The 17,231-nt window shown below is 40.8% G+C and overlaps 1 protein-coding gene across 4 annotated transcripts in view; it reads right to left on the bottom strand.

Moving 5' to 3' along the window:
• Window positions 1-1,453: 1,453 nt before the first annotated feature.
• CHRDL1 (chordin like 1) overlaps window positions 1,454-17,231 on the bottom strand; it is a 45,404-nt gene continuing 29,626 nt past the window's right edge. For 3 of the 4 annotated variants that reach the window (XM_074835309.1, XM_074835311.1, XM_074835308.1), the window contains exons 7-12: window positions 13,978-14,045; window positions 12,500-12,674; window positions 9,004-9,198; window positions 7,096-7,263; window positions 5,844-5,933; window positions 1,454-4,577 (exon numbers count right to left, since the gene is read on the bottom strand). In XM_074835309.1, the coding sequence (XP_074691410.1) occupies window positions 4,447-4,577; window positions 5,844-5,933; window positions 7,096-7,263; window positions 9,004-9,198; window positions 12,500-12,674; window positions 13,978-14,045 (827 nt within the window). In that variant the 3' untranslated portion in view covers window positions 1,454-4,446. The remainder of the gene's footprint in view (window positions 4,578-5,843; window positions 5,934-7,095; window positions 7,264-9,003; window positions 9,199-12,499; window positions 12,675-13,977; window positions 14,046-17,231) is intronic. The other variant, XM_074835312.1, reaches the window with a different exon arrangement.

The raw sequence follows: 17,231 nt of genomic DNA on the forward strand, positions 1-17,231 counted from the left end.
GGAGGAGATCAGAGCAGAGCAGGTATGCGTGCCTAGGGTGTGTCCTCACGGAAGGGATTCTTATAACAGATGCCTTGCTAAAATAAATAGGTGGCTAAGATGAATATGCAGGTTGTGATGAAAGAACAGAAATTAATTTAATGAAGAACTTCCAGAGACATCCTGAATTTCAGATTTGATGTATTAATTCAAAGTCATCTACTGTAGAAGCACTTTGAACAATAATTTTTCCCAAGGCTGATACTCTCCATTTTAGTTACACTGCTAGCCATGTGTGAGTTAATGTTTTACACTTTTTTCTCATGTTTCTTAAGACCAGCTCTTTTTGGTCATTAGCACAGATTGATTCCATCAACATTTCCCCAATTATTTTGAGCTTCAGAATATGTCTTGCCCAGAAAGCAGTGTGTCCTGTACTGTTCTCTCAGTTGTCAGTGCTTGCTTTCTTCTTTAGTTCATTTCCACATATGGATGTCAATGCTTTAATTTTCAAAATTAATCACACTGGGTAGGTGAAAGCTCAATTAAATTGGGTATTTCCCAAAGTTCAAACATATCTCTGAGCAGAAAATCTATACATGCTGTCTCCCTGGCATACTGTTGTTGTCTTACTAACAAGTCGTGGCTCTTGAAATTAAACAATTTAAATAAGCTGATAGTTTGAGCATCTTGCTGATTGATCCGTCTAATTTCTCCGTTCCTGTTACTCAGGTTGTGATAATTCCTATAGCTTTTCAGTTTAGCTTGGGTGTGTGTTAGTGTAAACTGGTTTGCAAAATTCTGCAGAAGAAATTCCCAAGACTTGAAAGAAGGAACTACTGCAGCACTGGGGACACAGCTCTCCTGCTGCAAGGTTTACACTCTGATTTTCAGACACAATGAGCAGTCAGGGCTCAGTGTCAACCCCATGGATGCCGAGTTACCGCAAGCTTTTACTGCCTTGGTCTGAAAGTGACTGAAATGGGAGCACATTACCACCCCTATGGATTAAACACTGCAGCATATTGCAACAGTTAACTGAAGCAAACATGTCTGTGGAGGGCCACACAATCCTGCTGAGTTCACCGGGACTCCCATGAGTGCACTCCACAGAGCTTCTCAGGCCCGGCTGTAAGTGACGGTAAGTCAGAACTGCTCATAACCTACAAATATCTCTTAGGTTTTTGACAAACTGGTGTCTTAGGTGCACTGCTGACGCCCATGTGGTTCAAGCTCACACTTGGAAGTGTTAGGATGTGGATGAGTGCTGAAGCCTTCTTTTGCACCCTGTCCAGCAGTCCTAAATCTTGAATCTGACCCCATAGCTCAGTACATGATTCCATAGCAGGCAGCCAGGCACTGCACCCAGCCGGGCATGCAGGTTCAGGCTTTCTCTGAGGTGGCAGCAGCAGGACTGCGAACGGGGAACTGACACCAAACATCTTGACCAAACAGCATCAGACACAAAACGTCTTGTTTTATTATCAACTTGAGAGTTTATTAATTTATCAAACCAGGTCAGAGTGATACAACAAGTACATAAATAAGTACTGTAACAGACATACATCCCATGAAGAGAATGAGAAACACGACACTGTGTATTTTGTTGTCTTAAGTGACCAGATACTGGAAAAAATGCAATAATGCATTTTACTAAAGGATGCTTATGATTTTTTTTGCTTTTATTAAAAAGTGTTTATTATAAAATAAATACACAATCTGGATTCAACCTGTGCTGTCACAAATACAAAAAGCAGGTTGCCGCCTTCTTAAAAAAAAAATTACAAACACTGTACACTTTCCACTTAGTCTTTTTCCATCAACTACTGCTACAAACAGATGATGCCCGTGAGGTGAGAAATCAACTGCTGGTCTTCCCACCAAATCGGTGCAGTTCCTCAGAACCTCTTCCTTACAATGTCTTCACCAAAGGAATGATAAGGTTAATTCATGATGTATTAGAAGATTTATAATAAAATTTTGCACTTCTGCAGCACTTTTCAACCCAGCAGATGCCACATGCAATGGGTGCTGCTGATGCCAAACTGCTGCTTCTACAGTGACACCGCAGTAGCCTCTGGTGCAGCGAGGTCTCAGGACCTCGGTTAGGATACACTACAGCCCTTTCCAACACCGGGGCAGGATTTTTGGAGGCAGAGGCTACAGTCCTGTGGAAAGGGGGTGGGGCAGTTTACTTAGCTCTCCTCTTAATGAACAGCGATACAGGACTTCTCACAGCCAGGTGCTCGTTAACACCGTGCACTCCGACGCGCTACCGGTGCTACCAGGGGCCGCAGGGCCCCTCTGAGGGAGCTGAGGGGCTGCCCCGGGCCGGGCACGGCTGGTTCCGGCTGGTTCCGGCCGGTCCCAGCGGCCCCACCCAGGGCACGGCTGAGCCCCTCGGCGAGGTGGCGGCCGCCCTTAGGAAAGGCCCTAACGCTGCCGGGCAGCCGGGGCTGAGGGGAAGAGAGTGAGAAACAGCCCCAAGACACCGAGGATGGCACTTCAGGCCCTGCAGCCATAGAGGGATCACGGAGGATTTTGCTACAGCCCACGGAGGCTGGGAAGGAAATCCCCGTGGTTCTTACTGATACCAGGTGAGAATATTTCAGTCTTGCAAATCCATACAGTTGCTGGAGGAGGCCCCTTTTTAGCGTGTTTTCCTGTTACGCACTAGACCATGCTGAGTACTTGGTATGGAGGTAAGTGTTGTTAAATAATATCTGCTCTCTGTCCAGGCCTAGGGACAATGGGGTGGTTATATACAAGGCAAGATCTCTAAGGACCTGAGGGCACCCTATATATATTTTCCTAGTTCCCTTCAGCCTTTCCTTCACGTCTGTTCTCACTTGCTCTTCTTGAGAAGCCCTGCACGATGCTCCTCCTGGCACTGCAGGCAGCGCAGGCAGGACCTGGGTGTCAGGAAGAAACCTGTCCCCAAGGCCTGCACTGCAGAGGGAGGGAGGCTGCCAGGGTTTGCTGCTTGAGACAAGGATCCCCTCAGGATGGTGAAGCTCTACCTGAAACGGGCTTTTGGCATTCAGTACTGAGCTCTCCCACACCTTCATCCCTTTAGAAATGGGTACACCCTGGAGTGCTGTCACTGGCAGAATGACAAACCTCCAAATCCTTGCTGGCACTGTTGATCTCACTCCCTGTGAAGACCCAGCCCCTGGCTCAGCCCATTTCCCTAAAGCTTTGTTTCCTAGCGTGTTTGAACAGCAGTGTTCCTGTCTGCTTGAGGCGTAGAAAATGGGAGCAAAAGCAGGCACAGTCACTTGCTTCTTGGGATTTAATCTGACATCACAGCCAGTGCATGTGCAGTGTTTTGGTGACTCTTAAGAGAAAACATTTTTAAAATGACGCTTTTTCTGCAGATGAGAGCCACCTTTCTTAAACACACTGTAGACATGCTATATTGAATTTAACAATCTCTCAGATTGGTTTTTCACAAAGGTCACAGTTTTCACAGAGCTGCTGTATTCTAAAGGCCTGCTGTAGCTGTTCGGTGTTTGTTATGGGAGAGAGCTGTCCTTGAAGCGTGAGAATTGAAAGGTCACCCTCAGAAAAATGCAGATCAGGTTTGCAACAAATCAGAACAAATAAATTAAGCACTGTCATAACTCTTAAGGAGTTATTACTCGGGAGGTTTAACCCTCTAGGTGTTTTGTACTTCACCACCTTCTGCCACATCACTTTAGAAGGCAGTTTATCAGCCAAAACCATGTGTTAATAGGGCCCAGAAGAATGAAGTTATTAGGGCTGTGATAGGGAGCTAACACTCCACATTTTTTAGAGAAGTGGGTGGAGGAAACAGTGAAAACCACTTAAAAGCGAACATTTGCTCAAATTGCTACAAAAATATAGTGATTGCCACTAACACCTGCTGTTCAGTTTATGGACTCAGTTTGCTCAACTACAAGACATCATCCCAAAGGCAGGCTGCTTAGGAGTTTGTTAGTTTAGATCTGGTTTTTATGTCTCCAACACAAGTATTGTATCACTTCTATTTTTCCTCCACTACTAAAAAAAATACATGAGTCATTTCAACACCAGAAATGGTATAAATTCAGCACAGGAAATAATGCTCTCTGTAGCTCCTGCACATTTATTAGGTGTCCTTCTTTTCATTAGTTTGAATAACTTGCCAAATAATAATAATAAAAATGTTCTGTTTTCTCTTTTTAACTTGTAAAGAAATGCAACTCTGGGAAAGTACAGTCTCTCTTTCTCCTTCCCCCACCAGTAACACAGAGCCTCCTAGTCTTTTGGAGGAGATATTTGAACGGTTGACACAGACCACTACACATAAAGCAGCAAATTTGCTGTGCATGATGTGAATAATTACTGCATTATAGTTTTGGCTTTTAGGGCAACTGTTGACTTAAGCAAAATAAGCCTGCAGTCCAGCTGCAGATCCAAGTTTTCATAAGTTTTCTTGTGTTTCTCCCTCCAGTGCTGTCTCCCTTAACAGTGACCCTTTTCAGACTTTTCAAGGTACAAAACTTTTACCAAATCCTCAAGCTCAGTCCTGCACACTCTGCTTTCACACATTTGGCTGATCTGAGCTTCTCCCTCGCTAAATATTTTCCACTGGCCTGAAAACAAAAATACAAAGGAGACAGATACTGACTTAGAAAAGGGCATAGGGAACTTTGAAGACATTTACAAGCACTCTCCAAACAAACTGATTCACAGTGGTCAAAGAGAGGATGTCCAGTCCGCCCATGGAAAATATTCAAAGTATCTTACAATCATGTAACATATTCCATGCAAAATAACTTTGTTAAAAATAATAAACAAGGAACAGAATATTATTCCTTTAATTAAGTAGTACTGTAAGTTGATCCTATTTATTCAACCATTTATGACATTGGATACTCTGCTTTATGACAGTGATGTGAAAATTTAACTCTGATGGTAAACCAAAGTATTTAAAAGTTGTGAAGCAACAAGTCTTAAGTGTTTCATGCAGTGTGAACTCTGCCTACCTGTGTGTAATACAAACTGTGTTTGCTGGATATTAATACTTCTATACATTTTGATAATGTTAATAGAAATGCCTGCTGTCCTGGTAACTATAATACTGTATTACAGATAACAATGCAAGCTTACAGAAGGATGACAGCAGAAAATTAGGATACTTTTTATATGAAAAGGTGTTTGCTTCTCACTAAGCCTGTATTATCAAGAGTATATTATTCCTGGGAAAAATACTTCCTTGCCTAATTAGAGACCTCAGAAAAAATGACAACTTGTAACGCAAAAGGACTGGGAACTAAAAATGTCTGTATCTTAATTCAACTATCAAATTGTAATATCCCAAACTGGATGAAATACGGAAAAGAAATTGAATCAAGAGTGATAAAAGAATTACATGTTCTTTCAAAAGGCAGATGTTAATAATGAAGATATTGTTAAGAACATAGGAAAGGCTTCTTTCAAATATAACACACATGTATGTAGGAGAACTCCTTTAATCATCTCTGAATTTCTTCCCTTCTAAATGACTTTCTAAAAAATTGGGGTAACTTGACATGTTACTTAAGTAAATCCAAATTGTGCTGCTGTGCTGACATCAGTCATATTTCAGACTTACGGCAGTATGGGCAGAAAACAGCCTATCACGTATTTTATCAAAATATAGGAGACTAAGACAGCATGAACATGACCTACTGTTATATGTATCTATATTTTGAATTGCTGTATTTTGATTATTTAAATCTAAACTTATAAAATATTAGAGCCATGTACTGGAGGGAAAATAAGTACATCTGTTTGACCGTGTTGAGTAGAAGAGGATATTTTTCAAGGCTATGATTATATGGAGAACAGAAACCTGAAGAGGTCAGAATTTTACTTACTAGGGGTTGTCCTTGTTATCTGCTTGAAGTAAGGAAGTTCTTCAAATTCTCTCTTGGACACTTTTTCAACATGGAAGTGACGCAGAATCCCTTCAGCAAAGAAATGAGAGTGCACGTTACTGGAAATGTGCCTGTTGTTGTAAACTTGTGTTGCTGTCCTGTCTTTATGTAGAATTACTGCCATGTCTAGTCACCTTGTGAAATAATCCTTAGCAGTTACATGGATTTTCAGCTGATTCTTTTTTATTCTGTTTGCCACCCCTCTGGTTTTTTGCTACTCCCCTGTAAATCCTTCTGTGGGTTTACAATTGCAGAGAGTTTGTGGGGGGTGTGAGAAGTAGCCAATTCTTTTCCAATACAGCTGAACCCTTCCTTAATATGAGTAAATGTAAGATTATAACAGAAGTCAGAATCCCAGTGTCCTGGAGAAAAACAGTATCACTTTGCAGTCAGATACCATTTTGCCTGTCATGAACTAGCAGGCGACATCACTGTCAAATCATCACAAGGCTTTGTGGCTTCTTGAACACACACGGTAGTTATTAACCATCTGATCCTCTGTGACTTCTTTTCTGCTCATGATTTCAGCTTGGCTTTGTGCTTTAAAGTGCACTCTAGAGATGTATTGTTTCCGTGTAAAGGGCTGCCCTATATGAGGGTTTCCTAGGAGGATCACATGCTTTTTTCTTAAAGTAGATCAGGTAGATGGGATTCTTAGGAGGCTGGAGATAAATTATACTAAAAGTTCAGGATTTGCAGAAGTGCTTGGGCTTCTGAATGCTCTTCTATTTTTTTTAATTTTACCAGTTAGTATAATAAAGATATTGTTTACATCCTTAACACATTTTTTTGCCCATATTCTAAACCATCATGGGTGTAGCATCACTAAGGCAGATAGGGCAGACTGATTTCAATGGAAAGTGTTTTGGTCCTTCCTAAACAAGAACCTCCAGGCACTTGGTTCAAACGTTACTACCCATTTCTCGGCAATAATTTACACAGGATATTACTGACAATCTGTTTGCCATTGTGCTTTTGCTTACAATGAAGGGCAGGAGTTTGCAGAACTAGAGCTTTGTGTGATGTTAATAGTTTTAGTAAAGCAAAACTTGAGTATGATGGAAGTGGTTGTAATAACGATATCCTAAATAGCCAGAAGAACAGCAGTCTCACGATGCTTGCATTTGTAAATTGTCCTGGGATTTTAATGGAAGATGATACACTGCTTGAAGAAAGAACTTGCTCAACTCACCTTTTCTAATTGTCCACACGTGTATTTCAATTTGAGGTGGCTTTTCAGTCTCTACTGCAATTTTTCTGATGGTTTCTCCTTCCTCTGTGAAAACGGATTCATAGACGGGAAATGTCTCCTTCCCACAGAAGTAATCTTTGTTGTCAAAGGTTTGACTTGGCACTTCTTCTGTTTAAAAAAAGCCCAAAACACATACTACAGCTGTAATCATGTCCTCCAGAACTTACTTGGTACTGATAGCCAAGCAGGTTTCGTTTAAAAGCAGAATTTTCACTTGTATGGCCACTCAAATCCATCTCCATCTAAGCCCTGGACATTTAACAGTGTTCTGTTCTGCTAGGTTCTGATGGCCAGTCTGGTCGCAAGACATAATTCATATTTATTACCCAGTTTCATAAGGAAATGAGCTGGGTGAAACCTTGTGGTCTGTGAGACTCCTCACAATTTTTGAACCTGTTGTCCACTTTTCAAGCATATTTGACATAATGGTAGAAGTCTCAGTGGTAATAACTGAATTAAAATTGGTGGTTGGACAGAGTGAAGAGACCCAAATTAATGCTCTTCTGAGGAAAAGGGCAGGTAGAATCTACACGGTTTGAATTTTGCTTGGCAGCAGCTAGCTGGCTGGTGCAAGCTTGGGCTAGCCCTAGTGCACTTACCTCTTGCCCACCAGGTAAAGTCAGAGAACATATAAGTAGAAATTGCGATTATTCTGTTGGTAATTGGGAGCTGGATGAGAATGTAAGAGAGATGATGCAACTCAGAAATTTGGACTGCTGTTTGTGGACAAACCTAATAATTAATACATCTCCACACATACAAGACAGACTGCAGGAAGAGGTTCAGCTTTCTTAAAAATTGGCACATAGAATCTCAAAGAAAAAGACAGTAACTCTCTTTTTGCTATTAATTTTTCTATTGAAGCCTGTTAGCCAGGTTTTGCTGACTGTTCTCATCTCAAATGAGCCCAATAAAAGCTGTGGGTCTCTGATTCACAAGTATCCAAAAGGATCTAGATACACACCTCCTGCCTGCCAACTGCCTCTGTGTCGTGCTTTTTCCCAGTAAGCAAGGCTAGCAAGAGAAAATGGGAAGTGTGCATTCTATGAAGGATTTCTATACATGACAGAACAACTCATTTCCTCAGAGCATTTCCTCCCAGCGCGTCACCAAACAAACACAGAAATGGGCCATACAGATTAGAAAAGAAGTTTAAAGGCACAGAAGGGAACTGGACCCTCCTTTACCCTTTATATCATATGCAACATGGCTGGTCATTTGGCAGACCGTCAGCAGAGTCATATTAGCAGATTTTTCACTAGTTGTAGGCATTGATTTTAGTAAGTAATGTCTACATAACTTTAATCATTAGCGTGGCATAGAAACAATGCTAAATTTGTGATAAGTTAGTATTTATTTTAAGTATTAAGTTACATAACTGACACCAATCAGTCTATAATCAGGGGTTTTGAATCCTTCTGATACATTTTAAAAAGCAGAAATGGTATTATCTCCATGCAAATTTCACGAGCTAGAAAATGATTTGAAGGTTCTGGGGGCACTGCAGCGGGGGAAGGATGGGAGAGTCTTTTGACAGTAATGAACCTTCTGTGTACATTTCTGTAATACTCTCTTTGGAAATGAATGTCAGGAAATCATGCTAACAGAGAGAAAGGCAGCGACCGATCAGAACATACGTGCCCCAGGCAGCAAGCCCCCCGCCCCCAGTCTGAGGAACAGCAGGGCTGGCCAGGCAGCTCTGCCTGTCTTGCACTGAGATCTCTGCACACACATGAGAACACTAGGCACAGCTATTGCTATTTTCATCAGATCTTACTGTGACCAGGTTTGAGCCAAGCCCCTTAACATGCACAACAAAAAGGTGGTCTGTGATCAACTTTGTTTTACCTGGGCAGACTTTACAGCATTTTCCTTCTACTTTCTGAGGATATTTGCAGGGATATTGTTCTGGACAATGAATTTTCTTACATTCCTGTTTGGTGATGTTGCAGGTGCACAACACACACTCTACGATTCCAAAGGCCCGGAGATTAGGATGCCAAGATTCACCATGTGAGTACGTTTTGCCATTTGAAACACAAACTAGGAAAGAAGAGAAAAGGGAGAAGAAGTACAACTGGAAAAGGTATGTTCATTGGCTACCTCTCTACGAATACTCCTTTGATTCATGCACATTTGTATAAAGCAGTGTGTCTATACGTAATTGGTTAGTGTCTCTGGCCCATTTCTCTGCTTGTTAACTTTAACTTGGAGCTTTGCAACTTAAAATGAGTCTGAGCCTGTGATCACCCTTTTCTGAGCAGTTTTGCTTTGATTCCAACTCTGCTGACACTGGTGTCCATCTCTATTTTGCGGAGAAGAGTGAAGGTGGCTGAGTCATGTATTTGACTAGCTCCTCTCCAGTGCACACATTTCAGTTGTGCATCGTTAACCAGCTTACAAAACTCACTGCTCCTTCCCCTCCTAATCTCAGCCCATGCACAGGACACAGCCCGCTACATTGGCTCTGGCTGCTGGAATTGAATCTGCAGATGGACAGGACCATGACATTTGCTACTGAGTCATCTGCACAACTTTTCTTACCATTAGATTTTGCAGTGAGCGCCATGCTATCAGCAAGAGGGATTAGTGCCACCTGGGCCTGTTAGTGCTTTTGCGTGAGAGTTCCTGCTACACAACACATAGAACAAAGCAAGGGAATGTTGCAAAATGAAATTTCATGTCCTCAGTGGAAATATATATGTCTGTAAGTATACAGAGACATTTGGTTTTTGGAATCACAAGAAAACATTACATGAAAAGATGCATATGGGACTGAAATTTCATTCCAATAGCATTTGAACACCTCAGAATATTTATTCATCAGTGCCCTTGGGAGACAGAGAAGTACAGCTGACACAAAGACTGGAAAAATTCATGCCTGGTGGAAGCCAGTTTGGGTCACCTGGCAGTTAATGGGAGTTATATCACTTTACACCATGCTTGCATTTGTCCTAAAAACCTTACTTCTTTCTTTTTAAATATTTTATAAACACAAAGAAAAATGCAAACTAATCCTAACAAGGTGAAAGAAAGGGCACTTCTTAATTTCTAAAAGCAACTAAAGCGAAGCTGGGATATGTTGTAAATATTTCCAATTCTTCTAATATGCCATCATTTTTATTAATGCTTTTATTTGTAAAATATGTTCCTATTTTGCCTGTAACTTTCAAAAGCAATTTAATTTTTATCTGTAATCTGAAATTTACATCTAACTGGTAACAGATGTGACCAACTGCCTTATACTTTACTGAGTTACTGAGATTTATGGGGAGTGGTTTTTGCAATGTATTGTCTTTCATGGGGTTATGCTATCATTTGCTTTATAATTTACTACTTTTTAACTCTTTCTTAAGACATATTTTTGTTTTAGAGGTAGGAAACAGTTTTGTTTCTCAAATAAAAGCAAATAAACTGTTATCTGTATACTAAGAACATGGGAGAAAAAACTGTAAGTGAGAAAACTGGTAAGTATTCAGCTGCTCAGCAGGCCTCTTACATGCTTAAATACTATATTATTAGTTATATTTATGCTTATATGGAATTTTTTTTCCCAGCTAGAGCTCTCCAGATCCTTTACAGACATAAATATTTCATTATTTCTCTCTGACAGGGGAAGGGATAATACATGACATTGTGTAGATACATATTCTCTCTGTTTTAAGGGTTTGTTTAGCACAGAACAGTTAAATAATTACGCTGAGGTAGCTGATGAAGCCTCTAGTAGAAGCCAAAACAATAACTTCTAGTTCCCTGATGCCCTGGTTTTAGTGCTCTTCTTGTTTAGAATGATAAATCTGTATCCATGCAACTGCACGGTATTTGCATGTCAGGAGAGTTGTGTGTTTATTTTTGAACTTGTTGAAATGCGTCTCAAGGGGCATGTTCATTAATTAGTAAAACACTTGTTAATTGCACAAGAACAAAAGAAAATACATGGTCAGCATTCCTGTTTCTATCATGGGGATCTCTCAGACACTCTCCAGGCAGTGAGTGTCTGAAGCTGCGGCAGTTACTATGTACTGCATCCAGAAATATGCTATTCGTCTGTATGCTCTTTATTTTCTGAAACAAATCAGTTAGAAATTGCTTTGATGATGTCTTCATGTGTGAATTACACGTCAAAGATATTGCACTGCATGGAGATTCCTGCTCCTAGATTCAGCATAAAACACTGGCATGATCTGAATGTTTTTTCATGCTTGTTCAGGTGGATAATAAAGATCCTATGGCCAACATTCCTTCTGTTAGTTAATACCTTAAAAGATTAGTTGGCCCTAGTTCAAGGGCTTTTAACTCTTTGTGGGTAGTTTCTAAGTGCATACTGAGTGCTATTTGTGGATAGATGCTCTTCTGAACATGCATTTTTACAGCTACTTCTTTTATGACTTCTTAGGCCTGTTTCTGCAGACCTCTGTTCGCTGAGGTACACCCAGTGTGGGAAGTGAGCATCCCACCCTTGTTATTGTACAAAACCTGCTGTCCCACTAACTGGAGAATTGAAATTTTCCCTCTATTTTTGTCCTTCCTGTAATGCAGCAGGAATACGGCTTAGTCATGTTTGGATAAGGTTTGCCATATGGGCTCAAAGTTCTGCTGTCCCCATGATGCAATATGTCCTGTATTACATTATCAGAGGGCACTAAAGGATTCTTAGAGTGAGATTCATTACCTTGGTTAACTTAGCCTCTTTACAGCTCAGACATCCATTGCCTGAATTGCCTACTCTGCCTCTAGTATTAGCCATGGAGGAAGAAAAGCACCCCTTGTATCCCACTGTCTCAGACAACTGGCTTAAGGTGGGGAAAATCATGATACTGCCTTTCTTGAGAATAATTTGTTAAGCCTTGGAGGCAGAAAATGTCTTGATACTGTGGCAAAGCTTTATGGTCTAAGATTAGTGGGGCAGTTTAAACATACGCTGTTTACAGCTAGTAAAGTTAGAGACAGTATAAAGAAAATAACCATGAACAATTTCCTACTAGACAACTCACTGTGTGAGCAGGTTAGCAAATCTAAAGGCATCATGGTGTCCTTCATGGCACAAAGCGCTCACTTCCCTGGTAACCACTGCATGTGTTCTCAGAATTATGTAGCACAATCCCACAAATTCACAGCAACACGATAGAGTGGTGCCTTTGCGGAGTGAAATGCACTGTTGTATGTGTAGGCACAACTGATCTCAGCCAAGACCTAATTTTGTATCCTTAATAGCTTATTGCTTTTTGCCTCCCTGATTTGCATTGGGTCTCTTGGTATCAGTGTGAATTTCCAAGATTCTGTTGTATATTTTGAGTAGGTGATTGATTCTTGACCCAGAGTAATACTGTAAAGAAGTCTTTACCTCGTCCGTGCTTATGCTTATTGTTGATGACGATTTGTACTATTGTTCCTGAAGTTTGCTGGGGATCCGGTAGGACTCCACGGTTACTCCTGGCATTGGGAAATCGTGGAATGTTGACTACCTGCCTCGCAGAGCTGGGTGACAGGTCGTAGTGGGAGCGATGGTATGAGTGCCTCTGGAGACAGAAAGAGAGCAGGAAAGTAAATGTCTCATTCCAATGAACATGGGGAAAGAGGCTGTACTAGAAGCTTAACGCAGGCAATGAGTGTTGTGACTGTCATCAAACATCATCAGATGTAATGAATGGGACCATACTAAATAAAGGCCATTCAGGTTTTGCAGATGGTTTACATGATAATGAAGTTGTCTACACGTACGCAGTTGTAACTCGTCTCCCCAGACTGTATATGTCAGTGTAGGTGTCTTTATCTAAGTCAGTCATCTGAAGTCCCTAATCAAGTCAATGGACAGAGAGGCAATTTTAGAACCTGACCTGTTGTGGATCTCTAGATGATGATGAGATGAATCACAACCCAGAAGTGCCTGTTTTGCTCCATGTATTAAAAATGGTGTTCAGAGCTAGATATCTACTTTACTGATGTCTACTCTAAGATTAGAGAAGAATTGTAAGCCTGTCTAGTTCTCCTCATCAAAATTGCTTTCTAGTGGGGCTCCAGTGGCAGAGCATGTCCTGAATGACTGTCCAGCTTCTTGTTTGGTTGCAGCTTTAAACTCTCAGGCAAGGCCAGGGTTAGCCTTGCACAGACTGAGCAGAACCTTACTAGAATCTGTCTTACAGACTGGGAAGTCTCATTTTATTTGCAGAGGAAAGTAGTAGTAGTAGTGCACAGCATGTTTTCTAGAGCAAAAACACTGGTTGTTTTCAGAGAATTATCTTCCAAAATACCCATGGGTATGAAGGAATAGTGTATATTACAGCAGTTGAAGCATGATTCTTCTCACTAATCCAAAGACCTGTTGGTTCATATATTTAGGTAGTGCACCTAATGCTTAAAAGCTCTTCATATTCTCTCCAAATGCTGTTATAAAAATTATCGCTTGAGGAGTTTGTTAATGGATACTCTTAGCCCCAGAGGTAGTGAAGCCCCTAAAGTAAATATATACATGTGTATATGTCAGCTGGGAAGTGTTTGCAATTATGATTTAAAAGTGATGCTTGTATAGCAAACACTGTGCTGTAGAATTTTATTCTTATAGAGCATATACAACAAAGACCAAATCCAGAGCTCGCAGAAGCTCACAGAATTTTATAATTCAGCATTATTCATGAATTGAAGTTGAGTTTATTAAGAGGTTTGCAGAAGTGGAAGAAACCTATTTTGGGCTAGATTCACAGAAGCCAGGATGAAGCAGTAAATATTCAGACCTGTTATCATCCTTTTTCTCTTTTTTCCCCAATGTACTGGCACACACAGAACAGCAGGAAAAGATGTCTTTAAATCATAGGTCACACTTACGGCTTCCCTGTTGGCTGGCTGCCGGAAGATATCTCCGTCAGAATGTTCCCATGATAATTCTCCATCTCCTGTATGAGAAGCAGAGCAGCATCAGTTAGGGCAGTAATTGTGCAACACCTTGGGAGATACTTACGGGAGAAGTCTCATGGAGGGTGCATGACTGTGTAGAAGTGTCAGTCTGTAGTCTGACTTTATTGTACTAGACTCTGTAGAGACCAAAAGGAAGATCCCTTCCCAAATGTTATGCAAACGCAGGATGAAGATTTACTATCAGATTTATGTGGCTTAACAGTATGCCATGGACAAAGTAATTTCCAGCAACCATTTGCTATGTGATCTCAGGCAAAGGTGAGGAGACCTGACTTAGCTTAGCTCACAGAGGAAAGCTAAATGTGTGACCTTCCATCTACTGTGTGCTGAGAGAACCCACAAAGCACAGTTACTGTTGCTCAACTGACATGTAACTTGACTGAGAATTGAAACCTGAGTTACATTTTTGTAGTCAGCTCTGAAGTGTAGCCATTAATAACTAACATTATAGCAAGAAAAAGTAAGCCTTATTTTGTCCTGCAGATTTCCTGTTGCCATATTTGTATGGTTGTTTCTTCCCCTCTTATTTATTCTTCATTTAATAAAAATTGCTAAGTCATGATTATGAACCAGGGAGGCGCTTTCATCTCTTTGTCAAAGATAGGCTGTTTCATAAATAGAAGTGATGGCCACGCTCAGCGCACAACTCATTAGACACAAACCAGCAACCGTTCCAGGAAGCCAGGCACATGCAATGAGTTATGGCAGGATGTACGAGAAGTTGGCCCACTAAGACCAGATCCCATCTAAGCTCATAGGATCCTGTATTTGCTGGCAGAGTATGAAATGTTCAGCATTGCTTTTCTGAATCAGGCCAATAGAAGTACTACAGAATAAGGCTTATAGCACTAAGAACAGTTATAGCAAAGTAAGGACATTCTGACTTGTCTTTTAAAAGAGGAAAGGGTTTCCTAGAGCACTTGCGATTTGTGCATGTGATGCAAAAGTAATGAATGCTTTTGAGAATCAGTGTGAGGGACTTTTGGAGCCAGGCTCTGGTTACTCACAGCCAAACATGTGATTCATGGAAAGGAAAGTTGGAAAGAAGAAGAAACCCTCGGTTTCTATTTAGGAGTAGCGTCCAGCTGTTTTCTTTGCAAAGACAACTTCATAAATACAAACATAACTAAGCATAAGCTATGTTGGAAATTTTAGCAGGGAAAAATCAGTTCAGGCTAGAGAGAGAATGTGGCTTTAAAAAGTTTTAGAGACATAAGAGGTGTTCCTTGATAAGACAAGCCACAGAACTTGAACTGATACCTGACTCCTGGAAAACTTGTATAAGAACAGGAGAAATCATTTAGTGTGGAGCTGAGCTTGGAATTTATCCCAGCCTTGGAATTCAGATACAGGTACAGATAAGACCGCTCTGCTAGTGGCTCAGAGCCTTGCTCTGGATGTGCCAAGCATTGCGCTGGAATGCAGAGCGGTACCGCCACAGCAGGACCCTTACATTAATGGCACAGATCACGGGCTTGGGTCCTTGAAGCAGGATAGGTGCTGCAGCAGTAGTACTGTGTGATACTGGCTTGGGAGAGCCATGGTGCTGATGCAGGTACCCCTCCAGTTCTGAAGTTAACTCGTCCAGATGTAAGTCAGATCCATCATGGATCCTTACCTTAGTGTATATTGTGTGTTAGCATTTTATCCTCTATGCAGTTTATGAGAACTTTCCCCTTAATTTAAGGGGAAGTTGGATTCTGACATAAATCAGCATCTGAACCATAGTGCTTGGAGCCTTCTCTAGTCAGTAGTAGAGGAATGAATAGGAAAATCAGCAAATTTTATTATATTATGTTAATATATTTGGCCATGCAGGGAGCAGAAACTGACTCACAGTTTCCTCCCCATGAGCTGTGCTAGATCTTGATGCAAACATCTTGTTTAGGTTTGCATTTCATAAGAATCACAGAGGGGAGATAAGACAGCTTATGCCCTATTGGAAAGGACAAAGTTGATTGTAAGATAAATGATCATTTTAACATTTTAAAATAAGAGTAATAGACAGTGGAATACATTAAAAAACCCCTGCATCAGTGGAGACACTGGGTCGTCTCTACTGCATAATCCAATTTAATCTCATCTCTCATATGGAAATTCTAATGAACTTGTTTCTCATTAGTGACTCTCTGGCTGAAGTACCTGATTTCTCCAGCATAAGGCTAGTTTACAGCACACTTATGTCTGATACTTTGTACTTTGAAAGTCAGTTTGATTTTTGTAACTGAAAGAGGTTGGTTTCAAGTAGAGCCTAATAACTATCAGGGAACAGGTATCAAGAATCAGATGATTAGCAAGGATTTACTCTGAAGTACCATCTTTGTGGCTCAGTCCCTTCACCGCTCAGAGCTTTTGGTCCAGCGTGTGTACTCAGTAAACTCCTTAGGACAGGGACTGTGGGACAATGCTAGTTCTTGGTTCACAACTCTATCACCATAGGCAAAATTATACAACTAACAATATAATAGTCCTTGTTTTTACCATGCAATAGTACTGAGTTCAAACAAGTAGAATCTCAACAGGATATAGCTGCACAAAGGTGCAAGCAGGAGTGTTTTTCAAAGCAGCCTGGCATTACTGATAACAGTAGAGTGACACTTCTGAAAACCATAGGTATATATAGGTGCTTATCTGCATCTTTGAGAACTGGCCATAGGTGCTTAGATACCCTAGAAGTGGTCATTCAAATGCCACAATACTAATAGTGAGATAAAACACATTTAGAGATTCTCAGATTTTTAGACAGACATTTAGGTTTAGACATTCAGAAAGGCTGGGAAGGCCCCTAGAATCAAGTTCCTTCAGTGTACAAGATCTAAAATGCAATTGCTAGTAAAATACTGAAGTCACCTGAATATAGACTGGCCCCTGATTTAAGCTGGAGTAATTGGCCTTATCCTCTGAACTGGAATTCTTGTGTCTTGCATAACTTGAGCAGGTCTGGTAACCTGTCAGAGAGAAGCTCATCTTTTATTGCCAAGCTTTTCTACCCAGAGCAATGGCAGCTATTTCAATACATCATTTGAAGCCTTCATTTATGTCATTACGGGGATGCAACTTTATCATCAGTGCATTCTCTCCTTGTTTTAATTTAGGAAAACAAAGGTAGCAGTGTTACCTTGCTGGAATTCAAGGTTTAATTTCCCAACATGCATTGGATTGTA

This window comes from Strix aluco, chromosome 10 (genome assembly GCF_031877795.1).
Source record: "Strix aluco isolate bStrAlu1 chromosome 10, bStrAlu1.hap1, whole genome shotgun sequence".
NCBI classification, from domain to species: domain Eukaryota; kingdom Metazoa; phylum Chordata; class Aves; order Strigiformes; family Strigidae; genus Strix; species Strix aluco.